Genomic DNA, 16,851 nt, shown 5'->3' on the forward strand with positions numbered 1-16,851 from the left:
TGGCAAATAAGCATATGAAAAGATGTTCAATATCAACTCTGTAGAAAACTTCAAATTAAAACAAGATACTATACACACGCCTATAAAATTGGCAAAAATTCGAAACACTGACAACACAAAATGCTGGTGAGGATGTGTAACAACAGGAACTCTAATTCACTGCTGGTGGGAACACAACATGGCATAGCCACTGCAATAGGTTGGCAATTTCTTAGAAAGCTAAACATAAGCTTATCATAAGTATGAATCATACTGCTAGGTATTTATCCAAAGGAGTTGAAAACTTATGTCCATACAAAAAACTGCATATGAATGTTTACAGCAGCTTTATTCATAACTGCCAAACTTGGAAGCAACTAAGATGTCCTTCAGTAGGTGAATGGATAAACTACAGTACATCCAGACAGTGGATTATTGTTCACTGATAAAAAGAAATGAGCTATCAAACCATGAAAAGACATGGAGGATTAAATGCACATGCTAAGCGAAAGAAGCCAGTCCAAAAAGGCTACATGCTGTATGATTCCAACTAGAGAGACAGTGAAAAGATCAGTGGTTGCCAGGGGCTTGGGGAAAGACAGGGGTGGGGGAGGGAGGCGCGGGGTGATGTGTATGTAGAGCACAGGGCATTTTTAGGGCCGTGAAACTATTCTGTATACTGTGATGACCAAAAAGTAAAACTTAATCTAAACTGTGAATTTAGTAATCATGTATCAAAACTGGTTCATCACAGACTAATACAGAATGTGAATAATGGAGGAAGCTCTGGGGGTGGGGAGAAAGGATATATGGGAACTCTGTTTCTGTGCAATTTTTATAAAAACTTAAAACTGCTCTAAAAAGAATCTATTAAAATAGCCAAAATATTTTTTTAAAGTATGAAACAATATACTCCAACTAACAATGAACAATCATGCTTTTATCAGTAACTATTGGCAAATAAAATACTCTACATGAGAGAATATCCCAGATAGCTACACTCACCACCCTAAACACACTGAAATTCATAATTTTTAAAATAGTATATCTATTTCTCTGTTTTGTATAACAGGATATTTTAAATATAACTTGATCCTTTTGATTTGGACTAATGTCAACTATTATTCTGTCAGGGAATATTGAGGTTTTTAGGCCACTGTCAAGGTGTATTGAATTGGTAATTCTTCTGACTCTTCCACTGTTTTCAGCTGCAAATTTTTAGTCCAACAACTTTTAGCAGCCACCTACTCCATAATTCCAATCTGTTATCTACTTAAATTTAGACTGAAATGAAAGTTTTAAGGTAAAATTAGATGAGCAGACTTATTAAAAGCTTTTTATTTTAAACACAACTTTAGTGTAAAAGGTCTTTGTATGTCCACTTAACTCTAGTATATGGGCAACTGCATGAGTTTCATGGTAACTGTTTCCCTCCCGGCTCAGAGAGCATTTATTTTTTATTTCTGGGTTTGTGGCAGTATTGAGGTGAAAGGAAGTCTTAATGTCACATATGGGCAGGTATAACTTCATGTGGCATACTTTTAAAATCTTCCTAATAAACAGCCACATATTTTCTTCTTCAATGGTTTCTTTTCATTCTATCCACTTCCTTGACTTCCCCCTCTGCAATTCCAACGTTCCCTTCACCTTCCTTTTTTTTTTTTGCGGTATGTGGGCCTCTCACTGTTGTGGCCTCTCCCGTTGCGGAGCACAGGCTCTGGACGCGCAGGCTCAGCGGCCATGGCTCAAGGGCCCAGCCGCTCCGCGGCATGTGGGATCTTCCCGGACCGGGGCACAAACCCGCGTCCCCTGCATCGGCAGGCGGACTCTCAACCACTGCGCCACCAGGGAAGCCCCCAGCTTCCTTTTTATCTTACCTCCTGAATTTTAAGGTTCATTTTACATTTTGTGGTCTTCAGTTCCTCTTCAATAATGGCTGCATTCTTCTAAAATAGAAGGAGAAAAGGTTCTAAATAATCTGAAATGATAAGAAGAAACTGTCTATGGTATATCACAGTTCAAATCTAGACTTTTTGGGGGCAACCTATAAATGCTATTCTGAATACAGTTATAAACACTTCTTATTATGAGTTTAAAGTAATTATTACAATGAGATATTTAAAGTTATTTTATTTGATTCATGACTTCTATCATTTTCCCTTTCAGATAATTAAAAATTGATTAGTCACATGTACCTCCTATGTAAAATTCAATAATCAGAGGAAAACCTAGTAATTGCTAGACGTTTTTCTTACAGGGTATATTCCTATTTTTTTAAGTACTCCATTTTTTCTAGCCTCAAATATTACCTATGCTTAGGAGTTGAGGATGAAAAACACAGCTTTCACTATTCATTCTTTTATATTATTATTAATGGCACTACAATCTAAGATGTAAAAACTCAAAGCTGTCTTTGCCTTATTCTCTACCTTCAGCCCCTATCCAATACCACATTCTAACATATCTTTCCTCTCAAAATGCCACAACCGTAGTTCAGACCTAATAAAGTCTATGTCTCAAATAAGGCAATGGATTCCTAATTGGTTTTCCTATCTCCAATCTCTTCTCCTATAATTGATACTCTACACTACTGCTAGATTAGTTTTCTTGTTTTCATTATGTCACTTTCTTATCAAAAATTTAATCACTCCCCATAGGATCAAGCCCAACTACTTGATTATTCTTGATTTTGAGATCCTCTATGACGTTATCCCTAGCCAATTTCCAACTTATTTTACACAAACAAATCCTCACTCCTGTCCAGCTAGTTTATGCATTTCCTCCTAACTGCACCCAAGGGAAAGATCTAGGCTCAAATCTGAGTTACACGAAGAAAACAGGCAAATGTGATCTCGGAGAGGTGACTTCTCTCTGATCCCCAGTACACTTATCATTAAAATAGAGACAATAGGGCTTCCCTGGTGGCGCAGTGGTTGAGAGTCCGTCTGCCGATGCAGGGGACACGGGTTCGTGCCCCGGTCCGGGAAGATCCCACATGCCGCGGAGCGGCTGGGCCCGTGAGCTATGGCCGCTGAGCCTGCACGTCCGGAGCCTGTGCTCTACAACGGGAGAGGCCACAACAGTGAGAGGCCCGTGTACCGCAAAAAAAAAAAAAAAAAAAAAAAAAGAGAGAGACAACAATATCCTACATCTTGAGGTTTTGCAGAGATTAAACAAAACATGTTTTAAACAAAATAACATCTGTTACACTGCCTGGCCTGTGAAGGGAAAACAAAATCATTAGTTTTTTTCCCTAGTCTTATTTTTTGCTGCCTCTGTGTGTGGTCTTTTAAATGTCCTCACCTCACTGCTTTGCCTTCTAAAGGTTCATCTCAACTCCCGTCTCTTCCCTGAAGCCTAGCCTAATCTATTCTAGACAGGACATGCGCACCTTCCCAAACCCACCTGAATATAGAACACTTAGTTGGCAATATTTGCTTATTGTCCTATACGGTCCTTTAATATTTCTTATACGCTTATTTTCTCTCTTTAGTTTCTCCTGCTATGCCTTGTTCTCCTAGATAGCATATAAGCTCTTGAAGAGCACAGACTCCCTCATATCTCGGATCCGCACAGTCACATGTAGAGGGTAGGAATCTATAAATACTCAATTACTGACAGCACACAATGTTATAGGCTATCGATGTAGATAAATTACAGATGTCAAGAATCCTCACACCAACATCACCTATTTTTAAAAGTCAGTTTTATGGGTCTGTTGCCTCCTCCAGCTAACACTTTAACAGTGAGTTTGTATTCCAGAACTCTGGACTCAAACCTTTGTCTCTGAGGCAAGCTGCAGAGTCACAGTCAACCTTTGCACCTCATCTTGTGCCTTGTCTTCTTTCTCTTTTACATCTCTTAGTTGCTGGCGCAAATTCATCACTTCCAGTTGCAACAGCTTCAGGTCCCTGGAATGCTCCTCCTGTATTGTATTCAGTTTTTCCTTCAGAAAATCTATCAGACAGGACAGGAGGGTCATCAAGCAGATTAAAGAAGGTCAGGAAAGGAAAAGAATCATGAACTCATCAAGCACCCACATAGGACCGAATTTCTGATGATTCTCTTCTCTCTATACCTGTTTTCTGTGGGTTCAAATCTTTTTCAGTTTGCAGACGAAGATGTTCATCTTCAAGGACTGGATGAGGCTTTCCAGACGGCACATTCGATTTACCAGAAACTCACAGTTCTTCCATAAAATATCTGTTTTTCCTGAACAAATTATTTCATTCTGGATAGGGCTAATGATGTTCTGGCTCACAGGCTCCTCTAAACATTTTGGAGTTTGCAAGTGGCCTCTGGACAAAGATCCCAATATAACAATATTATAGGGTAATCCCAACCAACGAATCAATGTAACATTTCTACTGAGTATAAAAACTATATTCTTTAGTTAACCAGTATCTGATAGCCTCTGCAAATTTAAACATAGAGAGCACTATTAGGTAAAGAGGATGAGACCAATGTGGGATGGGTAAAGACCACTGATTTTTTTTTTTTTTTTGCGGTACGCGGGCCTCTCACTGTTTTGGCCTCTCCCGTTGCGGAGCACAGGCTCCAGACGCGCAGGCTCAACGGCCATGGCTCACGGGCCCAGCCCCTCCACGGCACGTGGGATCTTCCCGGACCGGGGCACGAACCCACGTCCCCTGCATCAGCAGGCGGACTCTCAACCACTGTGCCACCAGGGAAGCCCAAGACCACTGATTTTTTAATGGTTATTTTAATTGGAATTTTTTGTAAACTTATTTTGTATGTAAAAGCAAGTGATATATAAAACATGTTAAATGCTAATTCTATAATGGTAAACTAAGAATTAAAGTTAGCGTGGAGGCAGTATTTCACATCCTTTTTAGAAAAGTTTTAAACAAGGTGATAATAAACATTCCCATTTTGTTCTAACATACTCAACACTGGTACAAATTTAATCTTTGCTGAAGAGTTATTTATTCTATGTGTGCTATACCAACTATACTAATTTTAGGTCTTCATAAGAGACATTCAGGAAATACATACGTAATTTTAAAGAAAATCACACCAGTAAATTCAGCATTGGCCACTTAAGCACCCAGATTCCTCAAGGCCTTTGACAATCTAACTTTTAATGGCAATAACTTCTCCAGGAGTACAAAGGAAAAACACAGTTCTTCTTTTGAGTACTTCATTCTAAACTATGAATTTTTTGTAAGACTTATAACCTCTCTTTTAATTTACAATAAATCTGGAGAAAGAAAATACAGACCATATTAATGCATGAATCAAGTTGTAGATGTTCACCTTAACTAACATCAAAGTCTATTCTTATTTTTAAAAAAGGACCAAATTTTTTTTTCTAATTATATAAAAAATTACATTTGTTTTTAATCAAGTATTGAGGGAGAATAGGATATCGAAGTTTGTGCACCTAATTAACACACTTTAAAAATCTGTTTAGAATAGTGGTAGTAGCTCCATTACCGCAGGACAACTCTTTATCTTGCAAATATTTTCTAATTAATATTCTAATGTTATTTCTCAATTCTTTTCTAAGTACCTATTTCACCTGCCAAACCACCCACACTGTGACTCCTTATGAGTAACCAGTGAGGCAAAATTCTTCAACCTACAAAGATATTGTGACACAATTTTTTAATTTGTTACCTTTTTTCACCAAAGTCCAACATTATTAGGTCATTCCTCAGAGAACTGGTCTGTTCCTCAACTATTCTCATCCTTTGCTGAAGTACCATGAATGTTTCAGAAGCTGTAGCATTGATGCAGGCTGGACAGAGGACTGGTCTGGACATTGTAGTTTCCATATGCACCTGAGATTAAAGTCACAATATTAGTGTAGTTGGTTCTATTATTGTTCAAAATAGCCACTGCCCATTCCTGTGGAGGATTATACATCCCTGTCCTGTTGAGCTTGGAAATGGCATGTGTCCTGCTTTGGTCAATTAAATGTGGGTAGAAGCTTTAAGAGCCAACTTGTCATTCATCATCTCTTTTCCCTTCTCCATGCGATGAGCAACAACCCAGATAGGGCCTGCTCCATGTGCCAAGATCCCAGAGTAAAGATTACATGAGCAGAGCCATGGCCCATCCATGACATACAGTGTGAGTGAGCAAGAAACTAATGTTGTTACAAGCCGCAGACTGTTAGGGAGTTTGTTACTGCAGCACAATCTAGTCTACCCTGTCTGCTACTATTAGACATACACTAGGACCTATGACTTGGCTGAAGGAGTTATTACCTCTTTTCATTGCCAGCCATTTTCATTTTAACACATTCCCATCCAACCTTTCTGAAAACAAAACAAAATAACACTCTACAGTACTTGGATCTCCAAGCAGTTGTCATAAAATAGATTTACCAACTAACTTGAAGCAATGACTTTTAAAAATAACTTGCAAACATAACTTCATAGCAAAGACTCTTTTACACCTACTGACATCAAATTTCCAGACTCCTCCCGCAAGACCACATGAGAGTAAATGGGAGTAGTGAGACTACTCTTTCAGGTATTAGTGACAGAAGCAGAATCAGCTTATAAGCAGTCCCAACATTTAAACGAATCATGTGCCCAAAGTTCAATGACAAGATCATTGGTGGAAACTTTTAGGACATTTTCCTGCAACTCTATCCTGTGCAAACATTTCTGTACTAATCAAACCATAAACCTTAAGCATCACTAGCAATAGTGTATCTGTGGGAATGTGTTCACAAAGGCCCCACCTGGGATATTCGTAATACACCTTCCTCTCCCACTTGCTGTGTGATTAGATACCTCCCTGAGGTATCCCAGGCAATGGAAGTGGGGACTCCCTCAGGTTCAAATCACTGAAGGTGGCCCCCAGGACCCAGGGAAGGAATTAAAGAAGTCTTAAAACTGGTGGCAGGATTTAAGGGGGCACCAGCGTAAAGGCTGAGCTTCTTGACAATGTAACACTGTTACAGCCACTGAGGACAGCTCTTTAACCATCTTCTATTTTTCCCCCACAGGTCCCAGAATATGGCCTGTTTCTCTCTTTTTACTTAAAACAAAACAAAACAAACCCCAAACAAACAAACAAATACTTTACTGAGGAATAGTTGACAAATATAAATGTATACATTTAAAGTGTAACATGATGATTTTATATACATATACCTTGCAGAATGGTTACCAAGATCAAAATAATTAACACATCCACATAATTAACAACCTCACACAGTTAACATAAGTAACTTTTTTTCTTTGTGGTAAGAATACTTAAAGATCTATTCTCAGCAACTTTCAAGTATACAATACCATATTATTAACTATAGTCGCCATGTTATACATTTGATCCTCAGAATGTCTTATTTGAAAAGGCAACCTACAGAATGGGAGAAAATATTTGCAAACCATATATCTGATAAAGGATTAATATCCAAAATATATAAAGAACTCATACAACTCAGTAGCAAAGGAAGAAATAATCTAATTAAAAAATGGGCAGAGGGCCTGAATAGACATTTTTCTAAAGAAAATATACAGGTGGCCAACAGGTACATGAAAAGATGCTCAACATCACAAATCATCAGGGAAATGCAAATCGAAATCACAAGATAGCAGCTCACACCTGTTAGAATGGCTAGTTTTAAAAAGACAAGAGATAACAAACGTTGGCAAGGATGCGGAGAAAAGGGAACCTTATGTACTGTTGGTGGGAATGTAAACTGGTACAGCCATAATGGAAAACAGTATGGAGGTTCCTCAAAAAATTAAAACTTGAACTACCATATGATCCAGCAACCCCACTCCTGGGTATATACCTGAAGGAACTAAAATCAGTATCTTGAGATATCCACATATCCATGTTCACTGCATCATTATTCACAATAGCCAAGAGATGGAAACAACCTAAACATCCTTCAGTGGATGAACAGATAAAGATGTGATATATATATATATATATGGAATGTTATTCAGCCACATGAGAGGAAATTCTGCCATTTGCAGGATGAACCTGGAGGGCATTATGCTAAGTGAAATAAGCTGGACAGAGAAAAAATAGTGTGTGGTATCACTTATATATGGACACTAAAAACCAACCAAACAAAAAAATCTGATTTCACAGAAACAGAGAATAGAATGGTGGTTGCCAGGGGCTGGAAGATAGGGGAAACGGAATGATGTAGGTCAAAGGGTACAAATTTTCTTTTTATTCTTATTTTATGCTCCTGACCAAGATTTCTCTCCTTTGTGCTCCTCTATAAAACAGAATGCACTTCTGACACACATAACCTTTTTGAATTCTTTAGATTTTCTGTTAACAATCAGCTTAAGGACGGGGGTAAAGAAGTTCTCTTCTATTAACTGCTTTTCATGCTTTCAATTCATTCTTGAAGGGAATGACAAAAGTAGACACAGATATTAATAGAGTCTCTGGATACACAAAGATATGAAGTAAGGTTCACCTACATTTCTGAAAAAAGCCAGGTTTGGAGTTTCCTGCTCAAGTTACCACATGGGCCAGGATAGTGTCCCTCAGGTAAAAGAAAGAAGAACCTCAAAGACAAACCTTAGGGCCTGTTCTACTGCCATGAAAGCAGGGCTAGGGTTGGGGGAACCACCAATAGTGTGGGGTGGGAAGAAAACAGAGAGGTAACAGTGAAGAAACACCAGATGGGTTTACCCTCCATTCCATTTTCTGTCACCTGCTGTCTGGCTACTGCCAACATAGAAATAAACCAGGCCTGGGGTTGGGAGAAAAAGTACAGAAAGGGTGTTTAATGGGGTTTGTGACAGGCAGTTGGCTCCTTTGTCCTCCCGCCAAAAGAAGTTGAAAAGTTCATGTCTCCACCCTCCCTTACAGCTGGCACATCCATGTGACATATCCTGGCCAGTGAGACTTTAGGCAGAAGTTTGCAAGAAGCTTCTGGGAAGACTTTTTTTTTTCCTGATAAAAAGAACAGAAATGATGGCACCTGTCCTTTCCTTCCCCTGTATGATGCCCGGAGCTCTGAGCGCTCTCTTTAAGTCAGCCATGCAGTACCTCACTGTTAAATGTAAACAAAGAGTCTGGGATCACCAGCATCTGAGAAACAAGGAAAAGGCCAGAGAAGCTCAGATTAACCTGACTTACTAGTAACCTCCAAACTTTGCTTATGTGAGAAATATAAACTTTTGTTTAGTCACGCTTTCCTGTTGCTTGCAACAAAAGCAGTCCTGGAATACATCGTAGTCCCAGATAATAGTTGGTAGAGAGATGGGAAGAAGGAGGAGGTAAAGAAAATGACAAGCGGTGCTGGAGGTGGGAGGGGTGGGCAATTTCTGTGGCAACTTGTTAGGCCCAGGGAGCTGGTTATAATATAAAGGACTGTCTAATTAATTTATGTCACAAGTCAGACACATAATACTAACACAAATATAAAAGTTCATTTTTGGTGGGCAAGTTCAGTCAGGTATTGGGCATCTTTCCTGTTTTAAATTTAACATTTCCAAAACAACTCTTGATCTTTCCCCCTGAAACTTGTTCTTCCTAATAGGCTTTCATTGTCTCAGTTAATGGCAACACCGTGCTTCCAGTGCATCCTTTCTCATCTAATCTATCAACCAAACCTATCTTTAAAATATGTCTGGACTGACCACTTCTTACTGTTCCGTTGCTAGTACCCTGGTGCTAGCCAGCAGCATCTCCCCTGGGTTATCGTAGTAGCTTTACAACTGGTCTTCCTACTTTGCTGTTGTCTTTCTACCATCTCTGCCTGGCTACCATCTAGGCAGACTGATCCAGTTAAAAGTTAAGGTAGATCACAACACTTCTCCACTCTAAACCTTCCAATAGCTCTGAAAGTAAAGGCAGACCTTTACAATAGCATTTAAGGCTCTAAGCAACCTGTCCTGTTATTACTCTCTGACCTTATCTCCCACTATTCTCTCCTTCACTTTGTGCTTCCCAGTCAAACTGACCTCCTTACTGTTTGTGGACCCATCAGGCCTTCTGACTTAGGGTCTTTGCACTCTCTGTTCACTCTTTCTGGACCTTTCTGTCCCATCCAGATGTCACTCCTGTACCTCCTTCACAGGTCTTTGCTTAAATATCATCTCAGTGAGGTTTCCTTTGACCACTCTGTTTAAAATGGAAGCCTGCACCACAGCCTCCCTCCCATCCTCTTTCCTACTTTTTCTCCATTGTACTTATCACCAGTGAACAAACTATATATTTTACTTATTTCCTCAACTGGAATATAAGCTCCAGGACGGCAGGGAGTTTGTCTCTTTCGATCATTGCTGCATTCCCTGGTGTCAAAACAGTTTCTGGCTCATGGTAGGCATTCAGGAAATGTTTATTGGACATATGAGTAAATGAAGAAAATATTACTGACCAAATTATTTTCCAGTGGTTGTGGTAAGCAACACTGAGTTCCTGGCCTGTTACTTTGGAACCAACAGCATATAGTTGTAGCTATTGCCAGATATGAGAATGGAGCCTGTGTCTACAGAAGCAAGTGTTGCCTTTTCAAAGCCACCTGGCTTTTACTAGTATATTACTTATGACATTTGTCTTATTCATGCCATGCTTTCAGTGAGGTAACCTGAGCTCTCTGGAAATACTTTCCCTAAACATAGAGACAGCACTGTATTAATTTGATAATGATATATTTATGAAAGTATTATGAATTAACTTTTTTAAAAATAAAAGCTTAGGGCTTCCCTGGTGGCGCAGTGGTTGAGAGTCCGCCTGCCAATGCAGGGGACACGGGTTTGTGCCCCGGTCTGGGAGGATCCCACATGCCGCGGAGCGGCTGGGCCCGTGAGCCATGGCCGCTGAGCCTGCGCGTCTGGAGCCTGTGCTCCGCAAAGGGAGAGGCCACAACAGTGAGAGGCCCACGTACTAAAAAAAAAAAAAAAAAAAAAAAAAGCTTGTATCTTAGTATTTTTATTATCGTTGCTATCAAGCATCAGGGCTTAGGTTCAAGGCTGCATTCAATGATATTTACTCCTTTTCAAAAACAGCAAAGCACAGATATGTTCAAGCTATAGTCTCTTTGCTGGAATATTAGCAATTAGAGCTAAGTTTTCTTCTTGTAAGAAGAGTTATGGCTTCTATCCCCATAAGTTACAGATAGAATTGAAAGTCTGAAATTCTTTTTTTTTTTTTTTTTTTTTTTGCGATACGCGGGCCTCTCACTGTTGTGGCCTCTCCCTTTGCGGAGCACAGGCTCTGGACGCGCAGGCCCAGTGGCCATGGCTCACGGGCCCAGCCGCTCCGCAGCACTTGGGATCTTCCCGGACCGGGGCACGAACCCGTGTTCCCTGCATCGGCAGGCGGACTCTCAACCACTGCGCCACCAGGGAAGCCCTGTAACTTCTTAATAACATATAGAGTTGTAAGTCTACTGAGCATGGAAGTCATAGAGTTACGGCCACTGGCCTCCAGGTGGCCTGCGGATTGTGTGTGGAGGCATGGTGTTTCTGTTACCCTTGCTTGGACATGCCGGATAAGGGAGGAGAGGCAGGAGTATGAGCAACTGCAGCGAAAATGAGAATCTCTCCTGACTCTAAACCTCAACTCAACGGATTCACTGGATCCCAAGTTCTTACTTTACTCTTCCTTTAACAGGCTCGCAGGTACTCAGGGACTTCCTGGTGGATATTAAGGCTGTCCTCCTCTTGCTACTGGGTCACCATTGTTTCCATTTTTGTTTCTGAGGGCTCTCCTGACCTTGACATTGTTTTTCTCCTCACGTGGAGAGGGGGTAGGGAAGAATTTTCAACTAACCCTGAGACCTGTTTGTAATAAATCCTCAAAGGGTAGATTGTCTTGTTTAGTTTTTGAATCCACTTCTTTGATGACCTGAACCTCAGTGATTGACTAAGAGGATATTTCAAGGACAACACCATGTATTTCACTCAAAAGCTTTATCCTCTGCCCACCGTCAGTCAGTGCCCCAGGCACCTCGATCTCTCCCTCCTTAGGATGAATTTTCTATAAACCTCCTCTCCCGCAGAGGCTGGGGGCCAAGTTTATTCCTTTTTGTTTGAGAGTATTTTTTCTCTCCAGAAGCCTGAGACGCTCCAGTATAGATGAGGTTCAGGTGGGTGTGAGTGATGATGCCAATCAAATTCTTACCTAAACACATATAGACTTACTTTCTCTTTTCTGAGAAAATGAAGCAATTTAATTTGTGTTGTTTTCCATCTTGTTTTTATGGCTGAATGCGCACACATACCCTGTAAGGTTATGTAAGCATTTTATATCCTTGGGGAAATAACAGCAAAACTATGACATTTCGACAATTACACGAAAAAATTTTAGGTGGGAATCTGCATCTTATTAAAAATATGTGGGAAACTTGTACTCCATTTGTACTCAGTGGACCTTTCTCCCCTGACTCCAAATAAGGGATATAAATTCTTAAGTTGTCAATATATACATGGCTTTTAAAGCCGCGGAGACTGGATAACAGAGAACAGAAAAGATTCAAGGACCTAGTCCTGGGCGCTCCAAGATCAGTGTGGAGCATTCAAGCCAGACTAACCCGAGCTTCGCCTCAGTAAGGTCAGATTCTTAATCATTTTCTATCTTCAGAGCCCAGACAGTATATGGGACATTTGTGGGTGGCAAACAGCGGTACAGTTCAACAAAAATTTAACTTTGTTCCAGCCTAATTGGTAGGAGCTGGGGAAACAGCAATGAACGAATGTAAATTCCTGACACCTGCATTCTAACGAGTGGGCCAGGGAAGATAACCGGTGGCAAAACCAGAAAACGAAACGGCTTTCCCAGGAACCTATAACGCCAACCTAACATATAAATAAAGAAAAGTCGGACTGGGGCTTATGCGCGGCCCTGTCTGGTGGCTATCCTTCCCCCGCTGGGGCCAAGTCAATGCAAACCTCGCTCCTAAACGGTTTTCACCGGCATCCAGCGCAGAAGCGCCATAATTCAGGGTCCTGAGGTCCAGAGGGCAAGAGTAAACTCCGCCAGCTAGGGGAGAGGGCGGCAGGGAGAGCTGACTGGGACCTTATCTGAACCGCCGACCCGCCCCCGCGGACTCCGTACCTCCCAGGGTCCCGCAGCCTCACCCCACAGTCCGTCTGTCCGCCTGTGACTCTGTCCGGCAGCAGGTGGGCTGGTTTCTACGGAACTAAGACAGCGTTTTAAACCTACCCGCTCTCCGGCGCGGTAGCTCCCGTACGTAGGCGCACCCGTGGCAGGGCATGCCGGGAATCGCAGTTTTCCCGGCCCTGGAGGGCCCTCCGCCCCGGGCGGGACCCAGACCGCTATCCGGAGGCGCGCACTGAGCGCGCAGCCCCGTGACCCGGACGACTAGAGATCTCCATTGAGCTCGCGAGCGGGGCACGCCGGGATAGGTAGTTTCAGCCCACTCACGTCCCGGAGGTCCTGCGGCGTCCGCTTTGCGGAATTACCCATCCCATGCCGGTGAGCGTGCAGCGTTTGGGTCATTTGACACATACCCTGCAGCCGGTCAGAGTCCAAGAGAAGAAAATGTTTTTAGTTTTAGAAGGATGGAAATATCAAGTAACTTATGAACGACAGGAAAATAAGATTTTGTTAATGAGCATAAAAAATGGTAAAAATACCGAGCTCAAACATTCTTCTCATTGAAGAAAAAAACAAGCCCCTCTTCATCCTCGTTCATCATGGCCAGACCGAGAGTAAAACACATGTCTGCTCCCTGATTTTTTGTCTCTTCAGCATAATTTATTTCTTGCTTTGTCTACAGGTGAGTAGGTATTTCTCCGTTTGACTGTAAGTAGCTGCGAAACGAGAGAGAGCACCGAGAATAAAACTGCAGTCGTTTCTGAGTTTTGCCGTAAGACCGGGAATTCGCCCTTACCGGGAAGTCTTCTACAGTGAAAAGGCAACACGGCTTTGCTTTAGGTAGCTGGACAGAACACCTTTTACCAGCACCAGGGCAATTAATGTATTCTTCTCGTCTCTCTGGGGTTGCAGCTGAGAATAACTTTAGCCCTCAAGTGAACGCAGTCAGATCCGAGATGAGTCCTCCTTTGCTTAGCGAGTGGCTGGCTGAATTGATCTGGCAATTCTTATTCTGATAGACTCACGTGAGATGGAGAGAATGCCCAAACCACAGCTGTAAGGCATATTCATCAAACTGTAGGGCCATCCGGTGAAGGAGAAATGAGCACCGCAAACGTTATTCAGGTGAAGGGGCCAAATAAATCTTTTAATATGAAAAGTGGGAGAGTATTTTAGAGCGTCAATACAAAGAGCCAATTACTCGTAGGTTTTCTCTTGCAGTGACCTCTGATTTATGGATGAAGATGGGGGATATGTGTATGCACTCGGTAGATAATCTGCACACTTCAGTGTAATGAGAGTTTTCACCTTCTCCTTGACTCTCCATATTAAACAGCAGTCAGGGAGCCAAATTGATTAAATTTAGTGTTTTTAATTTATTTTCCTCTGTCTACCATTTGGTAAACCACATTAGAACTTAAGTCAGGCAATTACAGAGTTAAAGAATCTGAAGTCGCCAATAAACTAATTCATCTGTTAGAGAAGGGGTTTCTGGACACCTGAGAATTTACTATATTAAAAGTCTGTTTTTATTCTAAGTGCCTGAACGTATTGATTTTTTTTTTCTGATTTCCCTCTTGATTTTCAATTGATAAATAGTTTCACAGTTGTTGACCCCACTCAAAAACAAGGTCTTTTCAGCCATGGAAATCCTAGGGATTCCATAAGGACCATCCTCTCTCATGACTACTATGATAGCCTTCTAACTGGTTTTCTGATCACTCTTCCCACAGCATCCTTCATATAGCTACTAAAATGATCTTTTGAGAGAGTAAATCTGATTATCTTATTCCTTTGCTTAAAAACATTTAATAGTTCCCCACTTGAACTTTTAGTTTTCCATTGAACAGTATGAAGCCCAAATTTCTAATGGCTTCAGCCTAATCCACCAGCCTCATCTGCATCTGGCCCCCCAAGGGAACCTTGAATTCAAGCCTACAGGCACGTCTTTGTGCTTGCAGGCTCTGCACCCTCCGCCAGGGATGCCCTCCCTCTTATCAGTCTGGTGAATTCAACGGAAATGTAACCTCTTCTGTAGAGCCATTCTGTTCCCTCCCAAAGTATTTATTGTACAGCATAATTGTCAGTGTGCCTTACCTCCCCTTGATTAGGCTGTAAGCTACTTGAGGACAGGACCTTTGTTCTCTTTATTTTGATTTTTAAATTTTCAGCAGCAAGCACAAGGCCTGGCAGACAGTAGAGGCTTGGCAAGTCCTTGTTTAGTGAATGAATTAATGAATACATTTTGAATGCTTCTACAGAGGCTATGTCTCACTCTCCTGACTAATCTTATATAATCATGGTACAGTGATCAAAACTAAGAAATTAGTACTGGTATGATACAGTTAATGAAACAACAAACTTCATTTAGATTTCATCAGTTTACCCACTAATGTCTTTTTTCTGTTTCAGGATGCAATCCAGGATCCTACATTGCATTTACTTGTCCTGTCTCCTTCCTCAGCCTTTGTCTTTCATGACCTTAGGATCTTTGAAGACTACTGGTCAGTCATTTTGTAAAATGTCCCTAAATTTGGGTTTGTCATGATTTCTTATGACTAGATCGAGGTTATGCAATTTGGGAAAAATACCACAGAAGTGATATTGTGTACTTCTTGGTGCCTCATATTCGGGGGTACATGGTATGCCTGCCTTATTACTGTTTCAGTTAATATTCATCTCTTGCTTATGGTGATGCCTCTTAGATTTCTCCAGTAATCTTACTGTGTTCTTCTCTGTAACTAGTAAGTATTTGGGGAGAGACACTTCAAGCCTGTGCAAATATCCTGTTTCTCCTTAAACTTTCACCCACTAAATTTAGCTGGTTTTTCTTGCTAACAGCTTTTATGGTGTGTTAATGGTGGCTTTCTATTTTCCTCATTTACTAGTTGGAGTTCTTTTGTAGAGAGGAGTTGTATGTTTTCTCCCATTTATTTATTTATTCAGTTATTTACATCAGTATGAGCTTATGGATATTTATTTTATTCTTTGGGTTATAATTCAATACCATTATTCTTTTATTGCTGAAATCGTTCCAGCTTTGGCCATTCAGAGACCATTAAGGAGCCACTGTGTCTCATTTTTTTTTTTCTTTAAGCACTACCCTACTTTCTAACATTGCAAGATTTCCAGGCTCATCTTGTATTTTCCTGGCCCAGCCCTAGATTCAACCACTTCTGCAAGGAGCCCTGTTTCTTTTAATTAAAGAATGGTATTTAAAATCTGAATGCTAGGCTATCACTGCTTCTAGTTCCTCTCAGAAGACATAGGAAATATATGTATAAATACCACCCCATGCATATACCTTAATATATCTATATTTCTGTATCTATCTGTGTATATATATGTTTTACATGTATGTAAATGTGTGGACATATAAACAAGACATGAGTTCATACTGATATTCCCACTCAAATCCAGCACCACAGTTTATTCTAACTTTTGCCCTTTTCTTTTAACTTCTTTCTGTGACTGTGGGAAGCCTGGCTCTCATTATCCACAGTACATCTACTTGTTTGTTCAACCCTAGTACACATATAAAGCAGTTTTAAAAATTGCTAATCCATACCAGATAAGAAACACATTTAAAACTAGAGCGTGTTGCTTGGGCACAGATCTTTTTGTCTTTAGCCTTATAGCACCCAGTCCAAACACCATTTTCCAAAGTTACTTGGGTCACTCCTTTCTTCTCCACCTGCTTCAGGGTGGCTATTTGATCTATTTGTAATACAGTTAGATTTATATGTCCCAGTCTGCATTCCAGCTTGTGTTCTGTCCAAATCCTTGTTGGTTTTATCTAATTTCCATATGGTAAAATGTACTATTTGTGGTGTACAGTTCAATGAGTTTCAACAA

The 16,851-nt window shown here is 40.8% G+C and overlaps 2 protein-coding genes across 6 annotated transcripts in view; both read right to left on the minus strand.

Moving 5' to 3' along the window:
• CCDC150 (coiled-coil domain containing 150) overlaps positions 1–4,181 on the minus strand; it is a 92,565-nt gene extending 88,384 nt beyond the window's left edge. For 4 of the 5 annotated variants that reach the window (XM_073807448.1, XM_073807450.1, XM_033859931.2 and 1 more), the window contains exons 1-2: positions 3,758–3,869; positions 1,857–3,038 (exon numbers count right to left, since the gene is read on the minus strand). In XM_073807448.1, coding sequence (XP_073663549.1) covers positions 1,857–1,877 — 21 coding nt within the window. In that variant the 5' untranslated portion in view covers positions 1,878–3,038; positions 3,758–3,869. Of the gene's footprint in view, positions 1–1,856; positions 3,039–3,757; positions 3,937–4,057 lie in introns of those variants that run through there. The other variant, XM_033859924.2, reaches the window with a different exon arrangement.
• Positions 4,073–13,219, minus strand: LOC141279155 (coiled-coil domain-containing protein 150-like). The gene is made up of 3 exons (XM_073807451.1): positions 13,102–13,219; positions 5,620–5,783; positions 4,073–4,277 (listed from the first exon to the last, which is right to left on the minus strand). Exons 2-3 carry the CDS (start codon positions 5,775–5,777, stop codon positions 4,073–4,075), a joined length of 363 nt encoding a protein of 120 aa, XP_073663552.1. The 5' UTR covers positions 5,778–5,783; positions 13,102–13,219.
• Between the last annotated feature and the right edge of the window lie 3,632 nt (positions 13,220–16,851).

The sequence above is a fragment of the Tursiops truncatus genome, chromosome 7 (genome assembly GCF_011762595.2).
Source record: "Tursiops truncatus isolate mTurTru1 chromosome 7, mTurTru1.mat.Y, whole genome shotgun sequence".
Lineage (NCBI taxonomy): Eukaryota > Metazoa > Chordata > Mammalia > Artiodactyla > Delphinidae > Tursiops > Tursiops truncatus.